The sequence below is a fragment of the Ochotona princeps genome, chromosome 6, assembly GCF_030435755.1.
Source record: "Ochotona princeps isolate mOchPri1 chromosome 6, mOchPri1.hap1, whole genome shotgun sequence".
Classification (NCBI taxonomy): domain Eukaryota; kingdom Metazoa; phylum Chordata; class Mammalia; order Lagomorpha; family Ochotonidae; genus Ochotona; species Ochotona princeps.
This window is the reverse complement of record NC_080837.1, coordinates 61651577-61674712: the sequence shown is the minus strand read 5'-3', so window position 1 is coordinate 61674712 and position 23136 is coordinate 61651577. Positions and strand designations below refer to the sequence as shown.

Below are 23136 nucleotides of genomic sequence, written 5' to 3'. Positions count from 1 at the left end.
TTTTTCTTTGTCATTTTCGTTTTTATTTCTTCTTCCCTTCATTTATCAACAACTAGCTAATTTCATCAACGAAAGCTTTTCCCATACATCTTACAGCTGATTCTAAATTTGCCATTTTTTTCTGGCATAAATCTACTCTTGAAATACATTTAGAGAATACATAGTTCTTGTATACTCAAAGCATTATGCTAAGTGCCACTGTAGGAAATAGAAACTTTACAAATTAAAATTGAGTCTAAAAAAGAGTATGCACATTTCCACAAACAACACATGGATATCTTGAATGTTGGATTTGGGGAAGCTGGATTGGATTGATGTGGTAAAATATGGACAGTGAGCTGAAAATGAGACCATAGAATAATCTGTTTCCACTCTCTGACTGATAATTTGGAGATGTTAGTGCGTATTCAGCTTTGTTAATTCCTCTTTGTTCTTCGTAGTTATTTCCACAGAGTGATGGTCCTGAACTCTTAACTGTATGTGTCCACACATTTAATTTTACCGTATCTGAACACCCGGGAAGCTTCTGAGTCACTTATTTCTGTATCCAAGGTGGAGCAAAGCAGACCTGGCACTTGTTAACAGCTGAATAAATGTTTGTCAAATTGTATATATTTTATAAATGGAACAGATATTTTGAAATAATTTTTTTTGAAAATGGAAAACCGCAAATGACTCAAAAGGAAAGAGAATATTTCAACAAGCCTATAAAAATAAAGACATTGAAGAGGCAACTGGAGCCTCTGAAGAAGTTCCAGAATGAGAAGATTCACCAGTGAATCCTATTACACACTTAAAGTGGAATCAACAACATCTCCTCTCAAGCACTTTCTAAGAGCAGTAAAAAGTGGTTTAAAACACTTCTTATTCCATGCGTCCATTAGTGTCTTGCTACCAGAGAAAATAAACTTATATACCAATATTCTGCAGATAGATACATAGAGATAAACAGGGATAGAAGCAAAACCTTAACAAAATAAATGTAAAAGCATTTTGAAAAAATTATGTATGAAACATGAAGGATGTGTTCCAGGAATATCTGGTGAATGCAGGTAAGAAAACCAGTCAAAGTAATTTGGCACATTTACAAAAGGGAGAGGGATGGGAAGAAGCATATCATCATTTAATTTGATAACAAAAGTTAATTAATAAAATCTAAAACTCTTTCTCGATATGATACAAAGGAATCTGGAGACAACACGGAACTTAACATGATTAAGGCCACTTATGAAAAAAATCTCACTAAATTATACTTGCAGGAAAATATGGAAAGTTTTTCTTTAATGTCATAAACCAAGAAGGTTGGCTATTTTGACCACTGCTATTCACTATTCTTCATGAATTTCTAGGTATTGAAACTACATCATAAAATAAATGAAAGGCATTCAAATTGCAAATGGAATAGTAAAATACCTCTGTTCATAGATGGCATGATCTCATACTCATAGCCTTTCAAATAATCCTCTAAGGAAGTTAGAGTTAGTAAACAACTTCAGTCAGATTGCAGTTTGCAACAGTGAGAAAACAATGTTGAAAGAAATTAAAGATGTCTTAAAGTCAAGTGAAGGCATTCCGTGTCATGGGTTAGAGTTTTCAATGTTGTTATCATTTAAATGCAACCCAACCAGACCTGCGTAATTGATGTGATCTCTATGAAAATGTCAACAATAAATTTTACAGAAATGGAAAATCCCAATTTCAAATTGTTGTAGAATTTTGTGGGGTTCTTGATAAAGTTGGTCAATTCATACTTCCATTTTAAAGAACTGTAATAATCAAAACAGTGTAGTAGAGTGGAATGCTGAAGTGGTCCATGAAATCATCTCAAATGTCTAGTAGTAGAATGGCTTATTTTCAGTTTCATTTATTTGAGAGGTTAAAGGAGAAAGAAAAGAGATGCAGGCACAGAGAAAGAGACAGACATACAACAGCCTTCTCCTCCACAGACTTCACTCCTCAAATGTCTACAAAAGCCAGTGCTGGACAAGAAGCAAGTCAAGGACCGCAAACCTACTCTAGATTCCATCCCCCTGGCTGACAGGAACTTAATTATTTCAGCCCACCTTACTGATTCTTAGGGCCTGGATTAGCGGAATCCTAGTCAGAACTCACAATATATCATCAAGCCCAGGTACTGCAATGTGAAATGAAGCCATGCCATCCAGGGGGGCTGAAGGCTTAGTACCAGGTCAATCAAATTTGACAAGATTATCAATTTGGTGCTGGACAATTGGGTTCATATCTCCAAAACTACAACATTGATCATCTAACTAACAGATGATATACAAATGTTGCTAGATATGTCCCCAAACTGAAAGTAAGATCTAAAATCATAGAACTCTTAAAAGAAAAGAAAGTGTAGATCTTTATGATCTTGGATTGATAATGGGATATTTAAGTATGCCAATAACAGCACAAACAATAAAGAAAAAAATATCATCAACCACAAAAGTTCAAAAATTTTCTCAAGGAAGTGAATGTATAAACGATAAAATAAGGAAAACATCTTAAAATCGTATGTGATAATAGAACACTGCTATAACTTAACCACACAACAATTGTACAATGAGCAAAAACTTGACCAGATATAATTCCAAAGAATACAAATGGCCAGTAAGCACATAAAATATCAAACATCATTAGTAATTAAGAAAATGCAAGTCAAAGTCATTTGAGATATTTCACATCTACTTGGATGACATTAAAATTGAAAAAGAAATTTTTGAATAGATTGCAACCCTGACACCGCACATAACACTGGAATAAAAGAACAACACAGAAAGTCTGAGTGCAACATGGCTGATTACTCCAGAATAGTTCCATAGGATCCTCAAAACTAAAGCTCTTTACTTAGCAACTCCACTTCTAAGCATATACTTTGAAAAGTTAAAAATTAAGAGTCACACATACCTGCACATCAGTGTTCATTGCAGCATTGAATAGTGAATAAAGCAGTGAAAAAACACAAATATCTATGTGATACACACATGCTGTGAAACATTGTTCAGGTATAAGAAGAAAACAAATCCTGATGTATATTCAACAGAGATCAGCTTTAAAGTATTATAACAAGTCCAATCAGCCATATACAAAAGAAAATTAACTAATGACTCTAGATCACAATTTTTCATAGCCTGGAAAATTAAATGATAAGTATTATTGTTACAAAAGTATAGAATTTGGATTTAGATTGATAATTGCCAAAACAGGTGTTTTATAAAGTTTTAAAAATAGGATCAAAATTGGACAGTATTGTGAACATTAAAAGTTCCATTACTTTTTATGTTTAAAATGTTTAAATATCAAATTTTGTGTTATACTTTTCACAATCAAACACACTTTAGAAAAAGAGCACAGATTGCCTGCAGCTGTCACCCTTGGATATTAAATCAGACAGTCACATGGTAGGGACATCTAATTTGGTTGTACCCAACATGTTCTGTGGCATTTGCATTTTAAATAATGGCGCATGTCTTTATACACACAGTATATTTAATGAGTAGCCTTATGAAATATCAGTATAAATACATTTTGAAAAAAGTATAGAAGTTGAATAAGTTTTTAGAACAAATTTTAAAAAATGTGAAAGAAAAAAGTGCCTGAGATTATAAATGTAGTTTTGAAAAAGGAAGCAAAACATTTTCATGGAATATTCCGCATATATAAAATTAGACCCTACATATTTTAAGTAACAATTAAAATGTACAAAAATGCTTCTGAGAACTTCCAAATTATGAAGCAAATGTAAGATTAAAATTATTTGAACTTTATTTTTACATAAAAGTATTCCTTTTGGTTGGAAACACTGTTTTATTATTAATCCTCAGTTGTACAATTAAAATTATAGTTGTAGGTAATCAAAATATGAATTATAGTTTTCAGTTTGCTTTCTTATGTCATCAGATGTTCAGAATTTTCCTTGAATTTCTTGTGCACACATAATATGCTTTACAAGACATAGCATGTGGAGTGTGACATCAACTGAATTAGAGGCAGACCTTTTAACATGGTTTTGGCACGTAACCACATTTACAGTTACTCAGGAGTGTAAAGTATAAGGATAACTAGAAATATTTCCAGTCAATGTCTGTCAGCCTTACATTTGAGACTTGACTCCATATGTTAAACCATTCCTGTATATCACAATATGCTCACTTAAAATAAACTGATTCTACTTATATTCAGAGTATCAATTTTAATTGATCACTCATTTTCAGATGATTAGTCGTATTACGTTGTGATCATACATCTCTTTTCTTACATCATTGAAAAAAGTCATAAATGGTGTTCCGCTAAAATTGAGACTCAGACTTAAACCAAGAGGTAGACTGTGACTGCCTATCTAATATTCCTTGATTGAATGCATAATAAATAGAAGTTTGGTTTTATCTGGAAATCATGCAGTGAATAAGTAACTGAATTTCCATTCACCTGTAGCACACTCAGAGTACTGTTTCTTGGTTATAAATACAGTATGAATGTCAGAGGGAAAAGGTAAGGTGGATGACAGCTCAGTTAGGAACACTGCATCACTATTCTCAACTAGAAAGGCAAAACTCAGCCAAAGTGGAGATGCAACAATGTAGAAATGAATAAGAAAATCACCTGCAGGAAAGATTTTCACAGCTGAGACGCTAATCTTTCCTTCGTTGGTGACCATGAAACACCATTCCATTCCTGCAACTTGTGTATTTGAAAAGTTGTATACAATAGGAAAAGTTTCACAGAGTTGATGCTTGCTCAGTTTGTCTCCTTTGCATCGGGATAAATATTTAGGTGTATATATGTATGCATACATGCACAGAAATATGATTATTCTTGAGAAATTAGTATTCTTCAAGTGATCAAGAAACGCAAATTGTGCAATGGAAACTAACAAGAAGTCCTCAATCTAATTTCATGAATCTTGTTTCAATAATGTACCACATCTTTCTGGAGGAGGGTTTATAGGAAAGTGAGTTTCCCGAGTTCTCATAGTCATTAATCTTGTGCAGGCTGTTTTGGGGGACTTGCATGCTTGTGACAGATCAGGACACAAGGGATGCTTTACAGATGAATCCAAATTCTCTGAAAGGCAAATTGTGTGCTAGGACCAGTGTTGTGGCACAGGAGTGAGCTGCTGCTTGCATTGCTGGAACTTCACACAGAGCAGAATAGTGTCCCAACCTTTCCTATCTAACCCAGCTCCCTGCTAATTTAGCTGTAAAGGCAATAGAAGGCCAAAGTATTTTCGCCCTTGGAACTCATGCTAGAGACCTTTATGGAGTTCCCTGCTCGTGGCTTTGGGTTAATCTAGTCTTGACTATTGTGGGTATTTGAACAATGAGTCAATGGACAGAAGGTGCCCGGCTTCCGATCGACGCAGCACCGGCCGTTGCGGTCACTTGGGGAGTGTCTCTCCTCCTCTCTGTATATCTGACTTTGTAATAAAAGTAAACAAATCTTTAAAAAGTGGTAAGCTGTATTCTAGTTCTTATATTCTGAACTATTGTTTGGTATTTAAACTACACATTGCTATTATTAATCAGAACTGTCAATGAATGAAAAATAATCCCTTATGAATTTGGAAAATCTATATTCAGTTGGAAGAAGCAATGCCACTAATAGTATTTTTTATGATTGTAAAGCTAGAGGGGAGATCAATGGGAGGATTTAGTTCTTATCTGAAATACTTGAATAATTTCAAATTCCATGCTAATGTATATCTCGTGATGATGTGGGAGACTCTTGCATCACACCCAGGACCAGCTCTTAAATGCCATGTTCTGATATCGCTTCAATATGTTTGTATTTACATTCATTACTCATCACAGATGCCTCACTCATATACGCTGGTATGAATCAGATGCATATTTTTTATTTACCCTGGGAGTGGACAGAACTAATGAATTTAACTCTTAAAATAAGTCATCATTGCTGGTATCCCCTTTCTTCTGGCTTTCTCAGAAAACAGTAAACCAGTTTTGATTACTATGAACATGCCTCAGTCTTCTCTGAGATGCTGCAAGAGGATGAAAAGCCATCAAGCTCCTGTCTTACAAAGAGGCATGCAGTTGACAAAGACCCGTTTAACTCACTGTACATCTCGCCCATGGAAGAGGAGGCTCCTGATTCAAAGGAGAAAGAACTCCAATCATACTTACAGTCTCTGAGACCTCGATGTTCTCAAGGCAATTCAATTTAAAACAGTGTTATTACCTCTTGCAATAACCAGCTTATCACTCAGGCTTGAAGGAGAAAGTCGTTCACAAATCAGGCATTGTGCAAATTTGGTCATAGTAAAACATTTATTTGTTAAAGTGTTATAGATTATTCAAGATTCTACAGTCTGTTAAATCATGAATGGCAATGTAAGATGGACTGATACAGAAATTGATGCCAATATAGGCTTTTCTCTTTCCACCTTGAAAAGAAAATCTGTAGGCCAAAGAAAATTTGGTTTCCAAAGGGGATGAGCCATGGTCTGATGGAGCCATTGTGCAGGCATCGGAGACTTCTACCCCAGCCCCCATGGATGGTTTCTTCCAGGATATCAGTTCGACAATTAACTTTTGTGAACTGAAACAATTTTTAACTTTCCAGTAAAAATATCAGTGGCAACTTCTTTCAGGAGAGACAATAGTGCTCTTCAGACTGACTCCAGCCTCTGAAAAGAAAGGAAAAGAGAACACATAGCTAAGATGATTGTGCTATTAACCTAATTATTGAGCTGTAAGTACTCAAGCAAAACTTTCTTGCCATAAAATGCCACCTTCTTTCCAATCCCCGAAGTATCTACACATGCGTACCAACACATAAAGCATTGCTGAGTCATTTCACATTGGTGAATATTTAAGGCAATCTCATTGTTCAAAGCAATCTAAGTGTGTGAAGCCTGAACAGCTAAATCAAAATCAAGCAGTGGAATGCTATGTACCTTGTTGCGGTTTTCACGTGTGTCATTTCAAAGTAAGATCAAACAACAAAAGGTTTTATTAATTAACGTGTGGCATTTAACATTCAACAGATATTTATACTGCTTTTTAAAAATGACATATTAAGTTTGTCTGGCTATCTGCTTAACTTTGCATAGAAACTGGAAGGTACTGCTCATACGGGAAAGGCTATGCGAAGTAAAATTGCACCTGGACTGCTGTCTCTTAAAGGAATATTGAGACCAAGTTCCACTAATATTAGTCATCAAAACGATAGGATGACTACAGCAGAAACCAGCCACAAAGTACAAGAAGGAATAGTTATGTTGGGGTCAGATGATGTCTTTCATCTGATGACAGAGATAACATGAGCTTAAAATGACAGGATGGTGTATTGCTGCTAACCTGAGTTAAAATTATTTTCTGTGGATTTTTATTTTCTAGTCACAGTATGGAAGGAAAATTTATGTTGACATGATAGTCATTTCCTTTATTAAACAACAAAAACAATAGGGTGAATTGTTTAGAAAGAAGACTTATTTAACTCCATTTGCAATTCACCACATAAAGTTAATGTAGAATAAACACAGACATATGAAATTACTACATATTGAAATAACTACTCACTAAAATAGGATGCAACAGACCATCATTTGCATCTGGGTGGAAGATTGTTATGATTTTTAAATTTTTATTATATTTTTCAAATATTATATGGTTATATTTTAGAATTTAAAAGGAATTATTGAGCTTGTGTGTATCTATTTTATATATGCAGTATCACCTTCAACGGCAATATGAAGACTTCCTAACATACTGCTTTTCCCTAAATTCTACCTCAAATAATGTGGTAAAATAAAGAAAAATATCCCATTTAGGAAATGTTTAAATTAGCAATTAAAATGACTGTTTCAAATGTAATGCAAGCTTTAGCAGTATTCTGCATTATGCTCCTTAGAGATTAATTTTTGATTCTCTAATCCCTTTTTTAAAGATACACTAACTTTTAGTTCAATTGAATGTTCAAAATCATATGATGAATGACTAAAAGGATATACAGAGAGAAGCAAGTGACTGAGAGACAGATAGGAGGAGACAAGAAAGAGTAGGAGGGAGCACCTAGCAGAGAGAGAATGAAGGGGTGAGTGGCAGCTCCTGCCTCTTCTCGCAGGTCAATGCAACACACACACCAGAGCTCAGTGCATGGCGTGTCCAACACTGCTGGTGACTGTGTTTAGGGAGTCATCTGTTGGTCTTTCCTTCTTTCTTTCCTCTCTCTCTCTCTCTCTCTCTCTCTCTCTCTCTCTCTCTCTCTCTCTTTTGCATTACAACAATGGGATCCTAAATTCAGGAATGAAATAATGCTTGAAAATAATTTGAGTCTTGGATGTAATTGGGGAAAACCCTGAAGGGTTGACCAACTTTCTATTGTTTTAAAACAGAAATATATAAAAAAAAATGCTATTTTTACTACCACTAAATAAATGAATGGACTCCTTGGGAACTTTTAAAACAGAGTATTTTTTTCTGTGCTAAACCTAAAGCACATGGCTGATGCTTCCGGCTGTTTGAACAGATTGCATAAGTGCAATTCTGTTCTGGAAATCTACCTTCTAATTCAGTCAAAATGCAGAAATCAAAACCTCATTTGAAATTTCAAAAAAAAAAACCATATCACTCAAGAAGAGTAATTGGTTGCTAACAAAAGGAATACCATGAATATTTTATTTGCACTCTTCAGTTCAATTTTAAAGTGCCTTCATTCATTTTAGATAAGAGTGAAACACTTCTGTTGGACATTTTTCAATGAGACCTAATGTATCAGCTCAGCTCCTTTTAGGATATGGCAGTCAACAAGAGCGTTGAACATCTTCTGCAGAAGTTGCTGTATTCACATTAGGAAATATGGTGCATCACTACATGACGAACTTTGATGTCTAAAATCCCATTGCTGCTTTCATTCCTTACAGTGTGACTAGCCCTATTATTGTTTGTAAGTGTTAGTTACGGTCCCGTGAATATGTGATCTTTATAGTTTTTACTTTTTGAAAATCATGGTTAGTGGTGTATTAAACCTGTGATTATGAACTGGACTGAAATTATGGTTTTGTAAAACAAAAAAGGAAAAAAAAGAGACGTGTATTGAGCGAGAAAAAAGGAGTGCGGAAAGTATGGTTGCATTCTTAGAGTTGTACCTTTGATACGCATATTATCTGTTCCCTTTATATTGACAAACATTTAAAAAATAAATTTGCTGAACATAATTATATCAGTATGCACTGCTTAGCATTCTGAATCATAATGAGAAATTTCAACCTTATACAAACTGGCAAATAAACATTGAAAATGAGTCATGAAAGAAAGCACCCATGTTAGAATAGAACTAGGTGGACAGTAGCAAGAATCTCACCTGTGTTTCCTGGACCATCTGGTCAACATTAGTCAGCAAAGCATCTGGGAATAAAATTTTCAGTGTCATAAATTCATTTTTTAAAGAAGGACTTCTCACTGAAATCTTGGAATTTTTTCCTTAGCTATGATTCACCTAAATATTTGGTTGGTGTTACTTACCAGTATTGGGGGTAATTGTAACAGATTTACATATTAATTGATAGTTCTCTATGGCTGCTTCTTGAAACAAGTTCTGTAAAAATGGAATTTTAAAAATATTGGCCTAGTAACTTAATAGAACTTTAATATGAAATGTGTTTTCCTTACAAGAGATGAATAAGAAAATTGTTTTTTTATATCCTTCTGTGCATTTCACATCTCAACTAGATAGTTGCATCTGATCAATACGGAAAATATGTCAAGTGAAAAATAATCCAAAGCCAACAGAGTTTCACCACATTCAACACAGAGATTATAAAATAATCACTTTTGTTTTCAACCATCATCCAATACCTACTGCTTAAATAGCAGCATGTATATATAACCCACACTTATTTAGTATTCTTTTGTAAGCTAGCATAGAATACATTGTATTGCTTTAAAAAAAAATCTCTTCCTTGGGCCAGGCGTGGCAGGCTATTGGCTAAGGTTCTCACCTTGCACACACCGGGTTCTCATATGGGTGCTTGCTTGTGTCCTGGCTGCTCAACTTCCCATCCAGCTACCTGCTTGTGGCCTGGGAAAGCAGTCAAGAGCAGCCCAAGGCTTTAGGATCCTGCACCCACATGGGAGACCTGGAAAAGGTTCCCGGCTCCTACTTCAGATCGGCTCAGCTCTGGCCATTGCGGCTGCTAGGGGAATGAACCAGAGGACGGAAGATCATCCTCTCTGTATATCTGACTTTCCAATAAAATATAAATACAATTTTTAAAAGTATCTTCCTTAAGAAAATAAAGTTTATCATTTAGAATTGTTACAGTAATAAGAAAAAAATAGCTGTCTATCAGAAAAACATTTTCTGTGTTCACAGAAGAGTATGAAAGACTAGGAATCTCATTTTTTAAAAATAAAACCTTCAGCATAAAAATTCATGTAAAATTGCAATGGTTTCTGGAGTTCAGGTTTTACTTGAAATCAGTGACAAACAAATGTCACATTGCATGAAATAGAATCAGAAATTGGGAATAATGACAGAACTAACATAGCATTTTTCATAAGCCCCTTCAGTGTATTGTGGTAATTGCATGTACTGGGCATATTCTGGAGCAAAATCTGGTATTTGCATAGCCATGTGTCAGTCAAGATGAAAAGAACAGCTACATACAACCACAAATATTTTAAATGAAAGTGATTGGATTGCTTTCTCCTGAATGTACTTGAAATCTTTCGTGTGCTTGTTTTAAACATTCATGAACATGGCATTCACCGATTTTGAACATCTGGATGAAAGTGGTAGATAGAGCTATCATAAGGAAATTTGACCACTCTATAAGCAACAGCAATTCATATCGTTTGTCTCATAAAATATGTGTAGGTACAATTTTGTTATACTAATGCGAGAATTACTAGTCTGTGTTATAGGCCAGAAAATGTCGATTATAATTGATTAATATTATAAAGATAGGTTTATATATAATGCAAGATTCATACCTATGTATCAATTTGTATATATGCAGCAACTTGCAATGTATGTATATATCCAATATTAACCTTCCATGTAAGTTTTTAATCTTGAAATAACTGAATATAATCAGAAACAATGGTATACATTTACATTTTTAGTGACTATAAAATTTTATAAACGTTTATTCCTATTACCTTAGCAAGATAATTTAATGGTTAAGTAAACTCCAGGCTATAAAAGGTTACTTTCCATGTCATAGGCGCATAACACACTTTTAAGAATTGCCCCACAACAGTAATATGTTTTCTGTGATTTGCAATTAGTCTTCTCTAGTGCTACAAGAGTAACAGTTCTATAGATAAAAATAACTAAAATATGCAAACTAGTTGCATTTCTAATCAGATCTGTTTTCTGGTATGGAAAGGGAATGAACACATAGCATGCAATATAAGATTTTGCACCAATTATCAAAACCTAACTTTTGCTTTCAGTGCCGAAAAATACGCAATTAAAATATTACTTGTACATAAATGTAATTTAATGGTACTAACATAAAGTATATTAATATTACCAACAACCTAGGAAGATAAGGAGAAGATCTTTTTCCCATGTGTACAATAATGCTCAGAAATCGTTTCCCCCAAACATTTCCCAGTCATACATAAGCAAACATTATGAAGATAGAATCATTAGATTGGTAAGGCACGCAGGGAAAGGCAAAGCAAAAGAAAGGAATTTGTTTTCATTCTTCCTAGTAAAAGAGGAAATTGTATTCTCAACTTCATAAAATGCAGATTTATTTTTCTTTTGATTTTTTCTAGTTTTTTTTTTTTATTTCCAGAAATTTAAAAGACATAGGAAACTATATGTAATGATGTACTACTATGTGATATGGAAATGAACCATATAAAAAAGACAACAGATTTATACCTGCTGAGATTTTAAAGAAATGTCTCATTTACCTTCACAATTCCATCTACAGGATGTTTTATATTTATGGATAGTTTTGGACACGATCAACTATATTTGTCTGAATAAAGAGAGAAATAGTAAGAGGCAACCGATGTTTAAATGTTTATATTTAGCTTAATAATAATATTTAGCTTAATAATAATAATAAAATAGTCAAACGTTATATTGATGGCCCAGCACGATGGCTCAATTGGCTAATTCTCTGTCTTGTAAGTGTCAGTATCACATATGGGTGCCAATTCGTGTTCTGGACACTGTGCTTCCCATTCCTCTCCCTGCCAATGTGCCTGGGAAAGCAGCAGAGGATGGCCCAAAAGTCTTGGGACCTAGAAAAATTCCCTGGCTTCAGATCTGCTCAACTCTGGTCCTTGTAGCTACTTGGGCATTGAACCAGTAGATGGAAGATCTCTCTTTGCCTCTCCATTGCTCTCTCTGAAAAATCTTCCTTTCTGATAAAAGTAAAATAAATCTTTAAATATACATGTATTAAAAACAAGTCGTTCATGAATGCTATGACTTTAATAAAAATCTCCCTCCCCTATTCACAGAAATGAAAGGGGGAGTCCTGTAGTACAAATATAGCACAATTAAGTTTGAAGGGAATTCCTAAATATTCACAGAAAACGTTGTCATCTTTCAAATTATAAACTTGCCAAGTTTCTAAATTGCTTAAAATTGTGGACATTTCATATGTAAAGACCTTTTTGGAGAATGTATCTAAAAGCAGATAAAATCAAATTTTAAACTATGCTTACTTAGACCACAACTGACACCAAATAGTTTGTTTAATAATATATAAAAATAAAAACAGTAATAATATGTAGTTGTTCCTAACTTAAATTTTTCATTTAATCTGTATTTAATCTTATGTTTTACTGAGTTTTCCTGCATGTATTTTTAATTAATTAATTTTAATTTTTCATGATACAGTTATATGGGCTCTCTGTTTCCTTCGCCCTCACCCCAGCTAGCTCCACACTCCCCTTTAATTTCCCTCATATCATTACAGTAGTATAATCTTTCACAATCAGTCAGAAGTCAATCATTTTGCTATTTAAGTGTATATCCTGACATTCTAGGCATGGGCAAGTGAAGAAAAGTCCAACATCCTATTGTCAAGATACATTCTGTGAGTCCATCTTGGATTTGGAAGTAGAGATACACACTGCATTAAATCTTCACACCTGTATGTGATCCTCTCTAGTACACAGTTACTATGCATCCCCTTAAAGAAAGGCCATAAAAAAATCAACAACAGAGAGAAAAATAGAAAATTTACAACAACTTGAAGTCAAATAATGTGCTACTGAATGACCAATGTGTCACTGATAAAATGAAAAAGAAAATCAGAGACCTTCATGACCTGTAGGTAGGTGAGGAAATCAATAAAAAAAAAAAAGTTTGAATGAATGAAGATAAAACAATCATATCAAATCTCCTGAGATGTAGCAAAAACAGTACTCAAAGGGCTTTCATCTTGTGTTTTGCGTGAAGGTTGCCTTATATCAGAGAGAACATGATATATATTATTTGGGAATTGACTTAATTCATTAAGAGCAATGGTCTCTAGTAAAGATCATTTGGTTGGAAATAGGGTAGAACTTTATTCTTTATTATGACTGAGTAGTAGTTCATGGAGATATGTACCACAATTTCTTTATCCACTCCTCTTTTGAGGGGAATCTGGGTTGTCCAAATCAAAATTCTAACAACACTCTTCTCAAAAGTGTGAAAGATGATGCAGAAGTTCACCTGGAAACACAAGAGACCACGAATAGCCAGAGCTATCAAGAAGAATATAAATCAAGCTGGAGGAATCACAATTCCAGACCTCAAGACATACTACAGGGAAGTGGTCATCAAAACAGTCTGGTACTGATACAGAAACAGAGAAGAATATCAGTGGAACAGAATAGAAACCCCAGAAGGGAGCCCACATATGTACAGTCAACAAATCTTCAACAGGATAACTGAAAATAATACAGGAGAAAAGTCCGGTCTCTCCAAGAAAATTGTTGGGATGATTGCATAGCGGCCTGCAGAAGTAGGAAGCAAGACCCCCACTTGTCACTTGTACAAAATCAACTCTAAGTAGATCAATGACCTAAATCTGCACCCAGAAACCACCAAACAATTGGAGAAAAACATAGGATGCACTCTCCAAAATATGGGCATTGGTAAAAACTTTTTTAAAAATTCACCAAAAAGCACAGGCAGTCAAAGCCAAAATAAGCAAACAACAACAAAACAAACAAGCAAACAAACAAAACCCAAAAACTAAAAAGCCTCTGTACAGCAAGGGAATGTTTGACAGAATAAAAGAGCAACCAATGGAATGGGTGAAAACCTTTGCACACTAACACACTGCACAACTGATAGGGGACTAATATTCAGGATTTACAAAGGGTCTCAGAAACTCAAAAAGAGTCCAGCAAACAATCTGTGAAGAAATGGTGAGTGAAATGAACAGACACTTTACAAACAAAAAATTCAAATGTCAAATAGACATATGAAAAAAATCCTGAGGCTCCCTAGCTGTGAGAGAAATCAAATGAAAATGACGTTGAAGTTCCACCTAACTCCAATGAGATTGGCCTACATTCAAAACTTTACTAACAACACTGCTGGGAACTATGTGGGGAAAAAGGAGTCCTCCTTCTCTATTTGTGGGAGTGTAGGCTAGTACAACTACTAAGGAAGTCAGTGTGGAGAGTGTTAAGAGAACCAAAACGTGACCAGCCCTATGACCCAGATACCCAGAAGAAAAGAAAGTTGCATATGAGAAAGGGATCTGGAATCCTCTATTTATAGCAGCACAATCTGCAATACCGAAGACTTGGAAACAACTTTGTATGTATTTATGTCCTATGTCCTATTTAATCTACCTTTATGCTATTGTAAAAATATGGGTGAAAACAGTGGGAAATTGAACGGGGGAGGGAGTTGAAGAGAGAAAACCATCAAGAAAAAAAATTGAATAATACTAATCAAGCTCTGGGGTCTTGGGATTTGAAGTTACTGCCTAGGGACATCTATAGATAAGGCCACTGTGTATGTAGGTGAGGAATGAATCTTGAGGGACTCTCAACTACAGGGCCGCTGTAGTTTTAGGTAAGCAAGGGGATTGAAACATGATGGTTTGGAGTGAAGAGACCAAAAGATCTGAATGGGTCAGAGTGATTCACCAGCCCACATTGGAGTCCTAAGTAGGGATTGTTAGCATGGAACATTGCTGATCACCACATGTCAGTCCACGTGAAAGCTAGGGCTGGGGACTGGTCTAGCAGGGCCAGATCCCAGTAACTGACTGAACATCAGAATGAGGCATGGGTCACATTAGTCAGGTCCATGACATTAACCAGCACACAAGAAAACTGGGTCTGGGGGTAGATTCTGTGGGGGATATGTGAGCCCAACCCTGTGGAAATACAAGTTGCACTAGTTGGCTCAAGAGTTGGGGTGGGGAAGCCCTGAGCTAGATGTAACCATGGAACCTGCCATCACTCACAGGTACAAGGACCCAAGAATAATCTGGGCAGGTCCAGGTGGCAGAACCCGCATATGCATTCTAAAACAGGATGTGGGGCAGGCCAGGCTACAATATTCACCAACTTGTACGAGGTCAAGATGGAGGGGCAGGCTATGACAGGTAAGGGCCTAACACGTGCTGGCATGCATGAGATCTGGGTCTGGGAGTGGGCTAAGTGGGGGAATGTGGGAAACTCCCCTAGTAAGTCATATCATCTGGTGAGCACATGGTCCAGGTCTGGGGGTTGGGTAAGCAGGGCAAGGGAGCTCCAACTGTTGGCTAATGTAAGGGTTGGTTCTGGAAGAGGCAGACCAGGCAAGGTTGAGCAAACCTTAGCTCACCAGCAAGTACAGAAACTAGGCTGGAGTGCAGGTCACGTTGGGCTAGGATATCACACCTTGTATGAGATAGGGATGGGAGTAGGCTGAGCAAGGCCAGGTTCCAGCAACCACCAGTGAAAGTTGGGAATGGGGGCAGGGTGGGTCAGGCCATGCTACAGCATCCAAAGGCAAAGGCCAAGACAGGGGAGGGGCTGTGCCAAACTGGGTCAGAACAACCACTGGAACACGTAAGATCTGTGACTGGGATCAGGTCTGGTTGGAGCGCTAAGAGGATGCCTTGTCTGTGTTGTGGTTCCCACTAGTGAGTGCAGAGGCTGGAGTTGGGGCTGTGTTCTGATCTGCAAATAGCTGCAGTGACCCTTGGCACAAGTGTGGACTGAAACTAGGGTGTACTGGCCTGGGCTACATTCTAACACTCAGCGGTGCTCATTAGAACCAGGGTAGGTGTGTAGCACAGGCTAGGCTAGGCTAGGCCTTTGCCCCTGCTCAGCCATGTGTGAGCTGTGTCTGCCTGTGGACCAGGCTTGGCTGGGCTGTAACACTGAACAATAAAAACCAGAATGGCTTGAAGGCTGGTCAGGAAAGGCCTCTGTTCTTGCTGGAACAGGGAGTGGACTAAGTAAGGTTGGCCCATGAACCAATTAATGCATGTGAGATCTGGCATTGGGAGAGGTTCTGATGGAGGATCTTGGGAAATTCCTCTGTTGGGACACAGTCCTGCATGTAAGCACAAGAACCAAGAAAGGGGGAAGCCCAGACCAGACCAGGGAATGGTACCCAGAGGCATATATTTGGCACAGATTGGGGGCAAACCAGGCAGGGCCAGTTCACATCACCTGCTAATGAATCCAAGCACCAGAATGGAGTGTGGGTCAAACTGGGTTCAGGCGCCACACATGTCAGTTTACATGAGGGGCCAGCTAGGCTGGACTAGGCTATAGTTCCCACCAGATTGAGCTGGAATTGGGAGTGGGCTGGGCCCAGCCAGGCTACAGTACCCACTAGAAAATGTCAAGGTGAGGTGGCCATGCCAGACTGAGCCACAGCACCCAACCAGCACATGTGCAATCCAGTGGAGGAGGAGACAAAGCCAGTAGAGGAGCTGCATGGGGCTCCTATGCTGGACAACCATTCCCACTGGAGAGCATGAGTTGAGATGGGGGCAGATCTGACCAGGCAGGGCTAAAACACCTGTTGGTCTCATGTGAGTTGGATCAGGGAAAAGTCAGGCTGGGTTGACTGTTTCTACTGGTGCAAGGATAAGCCAGAGTGGGTGTGGGTTGGTTGGGCTTTATCACAGCATTAGCTGGGAGATACTGGCACTGGAGGCTAATTCTGCCAAGTTAACCTGAAGAACCACCTGGAAAGCGCATGATCCAGGAGTAGGAGTGGGTCCATTAGGGAAACAGTGGGCGCTCCCTCTTGGTTATCACTCCCACTGGTGAACATGAGAACCAGGACTGGGGCAGGCATGGCTGGACAGAGTGGTACCCACCAGCATGTGTATGGATAGTGGGGCTAGTTGGGTTGAACAAGGCTTCAATGCCCATTAACATGCTTGAGAGCTGAATGGGATGTGGAACAGACTGGATCAGTTTGTTGTACATACTGACAGGCACGAGAACCAGTGCAAGGGGCAGAACTGGTGGGCATTACTGCAGGTCACTGGTTTGTGTGAGAGGTGAGTATGTGGTGTGCAGGATCAGGCTGGGCTTCAACACCCATTGGGTTGCATAAAATATGGGGCTGGAGACAGAACTGACCCAGCAATTGCAACTACCAATATATGCATAACCTGATTTGGGTGATGGACTATGCCAGACCCTGTATCAACAAGCACACACAAGAATCAGGTCTGGGATCACCTGACATGAAGTTTCTTTGGGGATCCCCCCAATTGAATTGCTGGACTCAGAACCCCATCCATGAAGAGAATTGCAGGTTCCACGTTCTGACCATGGAGTGCATGTGTCAAACCTGAGCCTTCTCAGTGGCTCAGACAGAGCATTGGACAAAATATCCAGGTGAACCTGGAGAATATGGCAGTACACTGGAGCCTGCGGAGGACACCTGGTACCATGACAGAGGGCAGAACAAATTGATCAACTACCCCAGACAAGTGTGGGCAGTGAATTTCTGGGGAAATGGAGACCCTGGGTTTCAGTGTGTCCATCAGTGGGTTCTGGGGCAGGTTCATCATGCTTGCAGTAGTGAGATTGGCAGTAATTCAGAGCTGTTGAACTATAAAAATCTCTTGCCCAGGACTCTCAAAGCATGCTCAACATTGGGGATCCTGAGATGGTGTCAGGTGCACTCTCTTCCAGGGTGCAGAGGCGTTTGAGAGGCTGTGTGTGGCTTCTCTGCTTGTCCCCGTTCCTCCTTTCCCCAGATACAGGAAGGAAAAACAGAGAATGTGAAAATGCTGATCTCACCCACCTTCCATAGGGTGATCCTTATCACCCTATGCAGCTATCATCAAAAACAAATTAATAAAACTATCAATCAACATGTGCTGCTTTTTGGAATTTTGTGCTTTGCTTGACATTCGTTGGGACACGATTATTCAAAAAGAATGAAAACAATAAGGTCATATGTTATTCTAAAAATATTTGCACCTATTCAGGAAGCACCTACTAAGATACCCTTAATGACAAACAATATTTTATGTTGTTCTTCACATTCAACAAAATGAAAGAATAATGTAAAATAGTTAAAAATGTAAAAAATGAGAGTAAAAGTAATCTGTGGTACTATACAATATAAATAAAATCACCAAATATATAAAGCCAAACATATGTTTCTGTTCACATAGGTATGACTGGTTAATTAACACATGCAACACATGACAGAAGGAGAAACTAGAAAAGAAACTTTCTCGCTTGGGACGGCACATCTAGATCACAAACCTATTACACTAATGTTTCTTATCAGTGTAACTTCCTCACTGATCACATTCACTTATCTATTCTTTTATTTACTCATTAATCCAGGCAACTCTTCCTGTGACACTTTAACAGGCTTGATTAACTATCCCCAATTTGTCCATACTGATTTTTCAATCTCTTTGTAGTGAAATTGCCCTATTAGATCATTTTTTTCTGAACATTTATAAATAAATACAGAAACAAATTGGTTTCCCTGATAGGCCAATATGCACTTTTTGAAGACAGGGAAAAATGGTCCAGAAATTCACTTTTAAGAACAATTGTCCAGGCATTTGGTTAAAACACTCTAAAAATGATATAAGAAGGACACATAAGTAAAGGAGTGCGCACGCCTTTGAGGCACAAAATAAATTTTAAATGTTTGGACACCACAGAGGTTTAAATGTGTATGGGAAAAATACACAGGTCACTGGAAAGAAAAAATAAATTCCTCAGTAACTTGGAGAAGGGCTAAGCTTATAAGCAGTTTACAAATTTTCAGGGCCTCCATCATTAAAGACAGCTTTCATAATGCCAAAATTCTTTCTGTTTAAACTCATTTTTGCAAACCATTAAGTCTTTAACATATTCAAGTATTTTAAGTAATATACAAATAAATCTAAAATGTGAAACATAAATATCCCCTTGCTTTTCAGTACCTCCTTAGGAAATACACAATCAATATTAATTAAAAGTATTTAGCTCTGACTAGTACACCACTATAGAAATCATTTTAAAAATATGCTTGAATAGTGCTTTTGATTTCATAAATTAACTTCCATCCATATGAGCTCATTTATTTCTCCCAAACACTGTATACCTGAGCAATGGAAGAGAATACACTTTTCAAAAATTAAGGGGAAACAGAGAAGAGATGCTGTTTAGAAAGTGCCTAAGATCAATAAAATTCATTGGGAAAAACATTTTTTTAATAAAGAGCCTGTGCTCTACTTTGATTTCCCATCTAATGAAGAAACCATGATATACTCATGGTAAGATACACCTCTCACAAGTTTAAAATAAACTACAGTGTTTGTATATGCTTCTAGCAGAATGAGTTTAAACCCTTGATTCAATATTCCTCACCTATGTCTAGCAGTTCAGGTGATCTTAAACAGTTCATAATAATTTTAATGTGTGTTTATCTGACTCTGAGCAAGCATTTTAAGAAGGTAAATATCTATGATAATGCTATGGATAGCATACCATGATTTTTCATATAAAGAAATAGGCCTAAATCCTTACATGAGCTTTCTTCTAAAAAGACGCATTAATAACATTTATGTAACTTTACTGAAACACCATCAAAAGGAACATTTGATTTTAATAAGTAGATAGACTACTTAGTTATAAATCTTAAATTAAGGGAATATTCACACATATTATTTAGAAACAATGACATGTTATTACTAATTTAAATTTTGCCATGAAGTATTCCTACTAAACTGCATGGTTTCTGAATAGATTTATCAAGGATTTTTGTTAAAATACCAAAGAAATATACTTTAGGAAAGAAGAATCAAACTTACAGCAAAGGGGGGAATCCACTGTTTGATTAACAAGCAACGACTTCATATTGCTTATAAATGAAATGAGATTTTTGTTAGAAGCTTTTTATTTCATTTGGCTATAAAAATGAAAATTCCTTTGATAAAGATAGTCTTTTGTTTCTCTCGAATTAAGAGCAAAGTAAGTACCATTCACTCAACAAATGTACACTGAACGAATGAAATCATCTTCATGTAGATACACATGAGATCAAGACACGTGATTTAAACTGGTAGGATCAATTGATGAAAGCAAAAATAAGCAATATTTTCCCTTTTTTTCTACTTCACAAAAGTTATGTCATGGAAGACAAATGTGTCAGAACCATTAAGGCACCTAAACAAAAAATGCTATTAGGATGATAGGCATTTGATAATTGTTGGGTATACTAGCTGAACATTTTATTTAAAATAAATAATAATATAATTGATCTTCACAACATTTTCTTAAAGACAAAGGCAGCATCATTGTGATGAAATGAAAGTATATAGTCTGCTAATTGAGAATTACCAACCATTCATGCATGGCCTTTTGTAAAATTTGAGAAAATGTAGATTTTTTTTAGGCGAGATTTTTCTCTCCATGACAATTTTGATTTTGTGATTTGCTGTTGCAGGACCTACAGGCAGGTCTTAGAAGAAGGAAGGCACTCCTCCTGTGTCATGTGTTTTTTCCCTAATCATTCATGTATGTTACCTTTATTTCATACATTTAAATGAAGTATACCCAAGAATGTGTACATACAACCTCCATACTAGGAGCCATGCATCAGAGAAACAAGACTGGAATCCCAAACTGCAATTTCTTATGTGAATTCATAAAATAAATTTTCTTTAAAAGGAAATCATCAATTACACCGAGCTTTCTAATATCCACTCAGAATTTGAGAAAGTTACATTTTCACTAGGACCATCGGAACCTCCAGACTGAATTCACATCCCATTCATAGACATGCTTCTTTGAGAAAACAGTCCACATGTGTTCGGTGAGTTAATATAACAATAGTATTCTTTTAATTCTCCATCCAGAGAGTACCTTTGCCTTGCTCTGGATCTTGTGGTAGGCAAAGTGAGAAACTTACTTGGCTGTGTGTGTGCTCTTTTAGCCGTGGGCCCCTCTGTGGCAGAATCCGGAGGTCGGCTAGCTAACTGCAATGCAGTTGAATTGTTCCTGTTAGTGTTTTGGGACTCAACATTTGTGACAGCTTCACTCTGTGATTCGGTACTCGGCTTTGTGCCAGTCTTTCTTTTCTGCTTTTGGGACACAGATGTGCTTGAAGTCCAGGTAGGAGGCAAAGCAGAGGTAGTGGTAGAGGAGTCCTGACTTGAACAAGTTTCTGAAGATTGGATCACATTGTCATTGGCAACTTTACAACACTGGGTATTGTCTTCATGTACCACAGCTTGCTTGGACATGGACTGGGGCAGCGTGACACTGCAGCCTTGGGTTTGAGCCCCATTTGTTTGAGAATAAACATTGCTAACCTTGGTGACTTTATGTTGCCCATTATTGTTACAAACCTTGTATCGGATCATTAGAATGATGATGAAAACCAGCACAGATGCTACAATTATTCCACCAATAATAATAATCATGGTGCCTCCCAAAAACTGGGACTGCATGAAATGACAACGCACATAATCCTGTTCCGTAGTAAACTGGATGCAACCCACGACTCTTGTGGCAGTGAGGGAAGTGATGCCATCGTCATATATGGCCAAGACACATAAGTCATACACAGTTCCAGCGGCCAGATTATTGACCAGGAAAGTCTTGCTCGTAGGAGGGATCATTCTGAGGGACAATGGAATTTGTGTTAATGTTAAAATCAAGACAAAACGTATACACAGAAAGTCATTATGACTTCAGTTCTGTCCCATTGCAGTACTCATTAAGAACATTCATAATAGCTATGGAATATGGGAAATGATCTAATCTTGTATTTGCTCAGTTGAAATGGCTGAAAGTCATTGTTGGCATCTGCATTCTATTAATGTTGCCTGCACCTTGCCTTGACAAGCTTACTAATTACATTGCTTGGCAAAGCAGAACTCCTAATAAAAGCCAGTGCTAAAAAATCATTTATGACAAATTGCTTTTGAAAGGTGTGACTGTGACATTATCTGACTACTAAACAAATCCATTTAGCACTTACAACACCTCTGTGACTAAAAGCCAATTTGAAGAAAGGGAAAACACTGACAATCACATTAGAAACCAGAATGCAAACGCATTTCAGAGGCCTTATTTTCAAAATTCCTGGTAAACTGCTGTGCAGTGGTACCCAGTGAATCTACCTTTAATAACAAATATAACTAAGATTCATGTATTTTATTTACAGACCTCGTCCCTTTCTTATCCTTGTAGCACTTGTTTCCTGCCATGTTTTTATTTATAAATGAAGATGATGATCATGTATGAATTAAACAAATAAAATTATCCTGGAAACAGAAAAGGCAAAGGTGTTGACTAGAGCGGAAGTCCCTTGCTCTATTATTCACCGATGAAAATTTCTATGAGAAAACATTTTCTAAAATCTGGCAAGAGTTCTAGACACTCTAAACTATATGAAACAAATATATTTTGAAACTCTTTTGATGTGTTCTTATTGTACAATCTTTTTGCTAATTTGGAGAAAAATTCAAAATCATATTTTTCATTGAGAATGAGGTTTAGAGATTTCAAAATTTGATAATAGTGATTTTTTTTAACATTACAACAATGTGTTCTAAAGAACTATGGGGCCTTCCTGCAAGAGCCACTATTTGTGACTAAAGCACCCTCCATCTTTAGTGTCCATTTCAAGTACCAGGCAGCAATAAGCCCTTTATATACATCTAAATCTGTTAGAATCACTTTATTTGATAGGTATTTTCATTGTTTCACAGATGCC

General features: G+C 36.9%; 1 protein-coding gene across 1 annotated transcript in view; it reads right to left on the bottom strand.

The window, feature by feature from the left end:
- Positions 1-6272: 6272 nt before the first annotated feature.
- LRFN5 (leucine rich repeat and fibronectin type III domain containing 5) overlaps positions 6273-23136 on the bottom strand; it is a 187625-nt gene continuing 170761 nt past the window's right edge. Inside the window, exons 4-6 of the mRNA XM_058666377.1 lie at positions 21325-22037; positions 9325-9368; positions 6273-6646 (exon numbers count right to left, since the gene is read on the bottom strand). Coding sequence (XP_058522360.1) covers positions 6629-6646; positions 9325-9368; positions 21325-22037 — 775 coding nt within the window. The 3' untranslated portion in view covers positions 6273-6628. The remainder of the gene's footprint in view (positions 6647-9324; positions 9369-21324; positions 22038-23136) is intronic.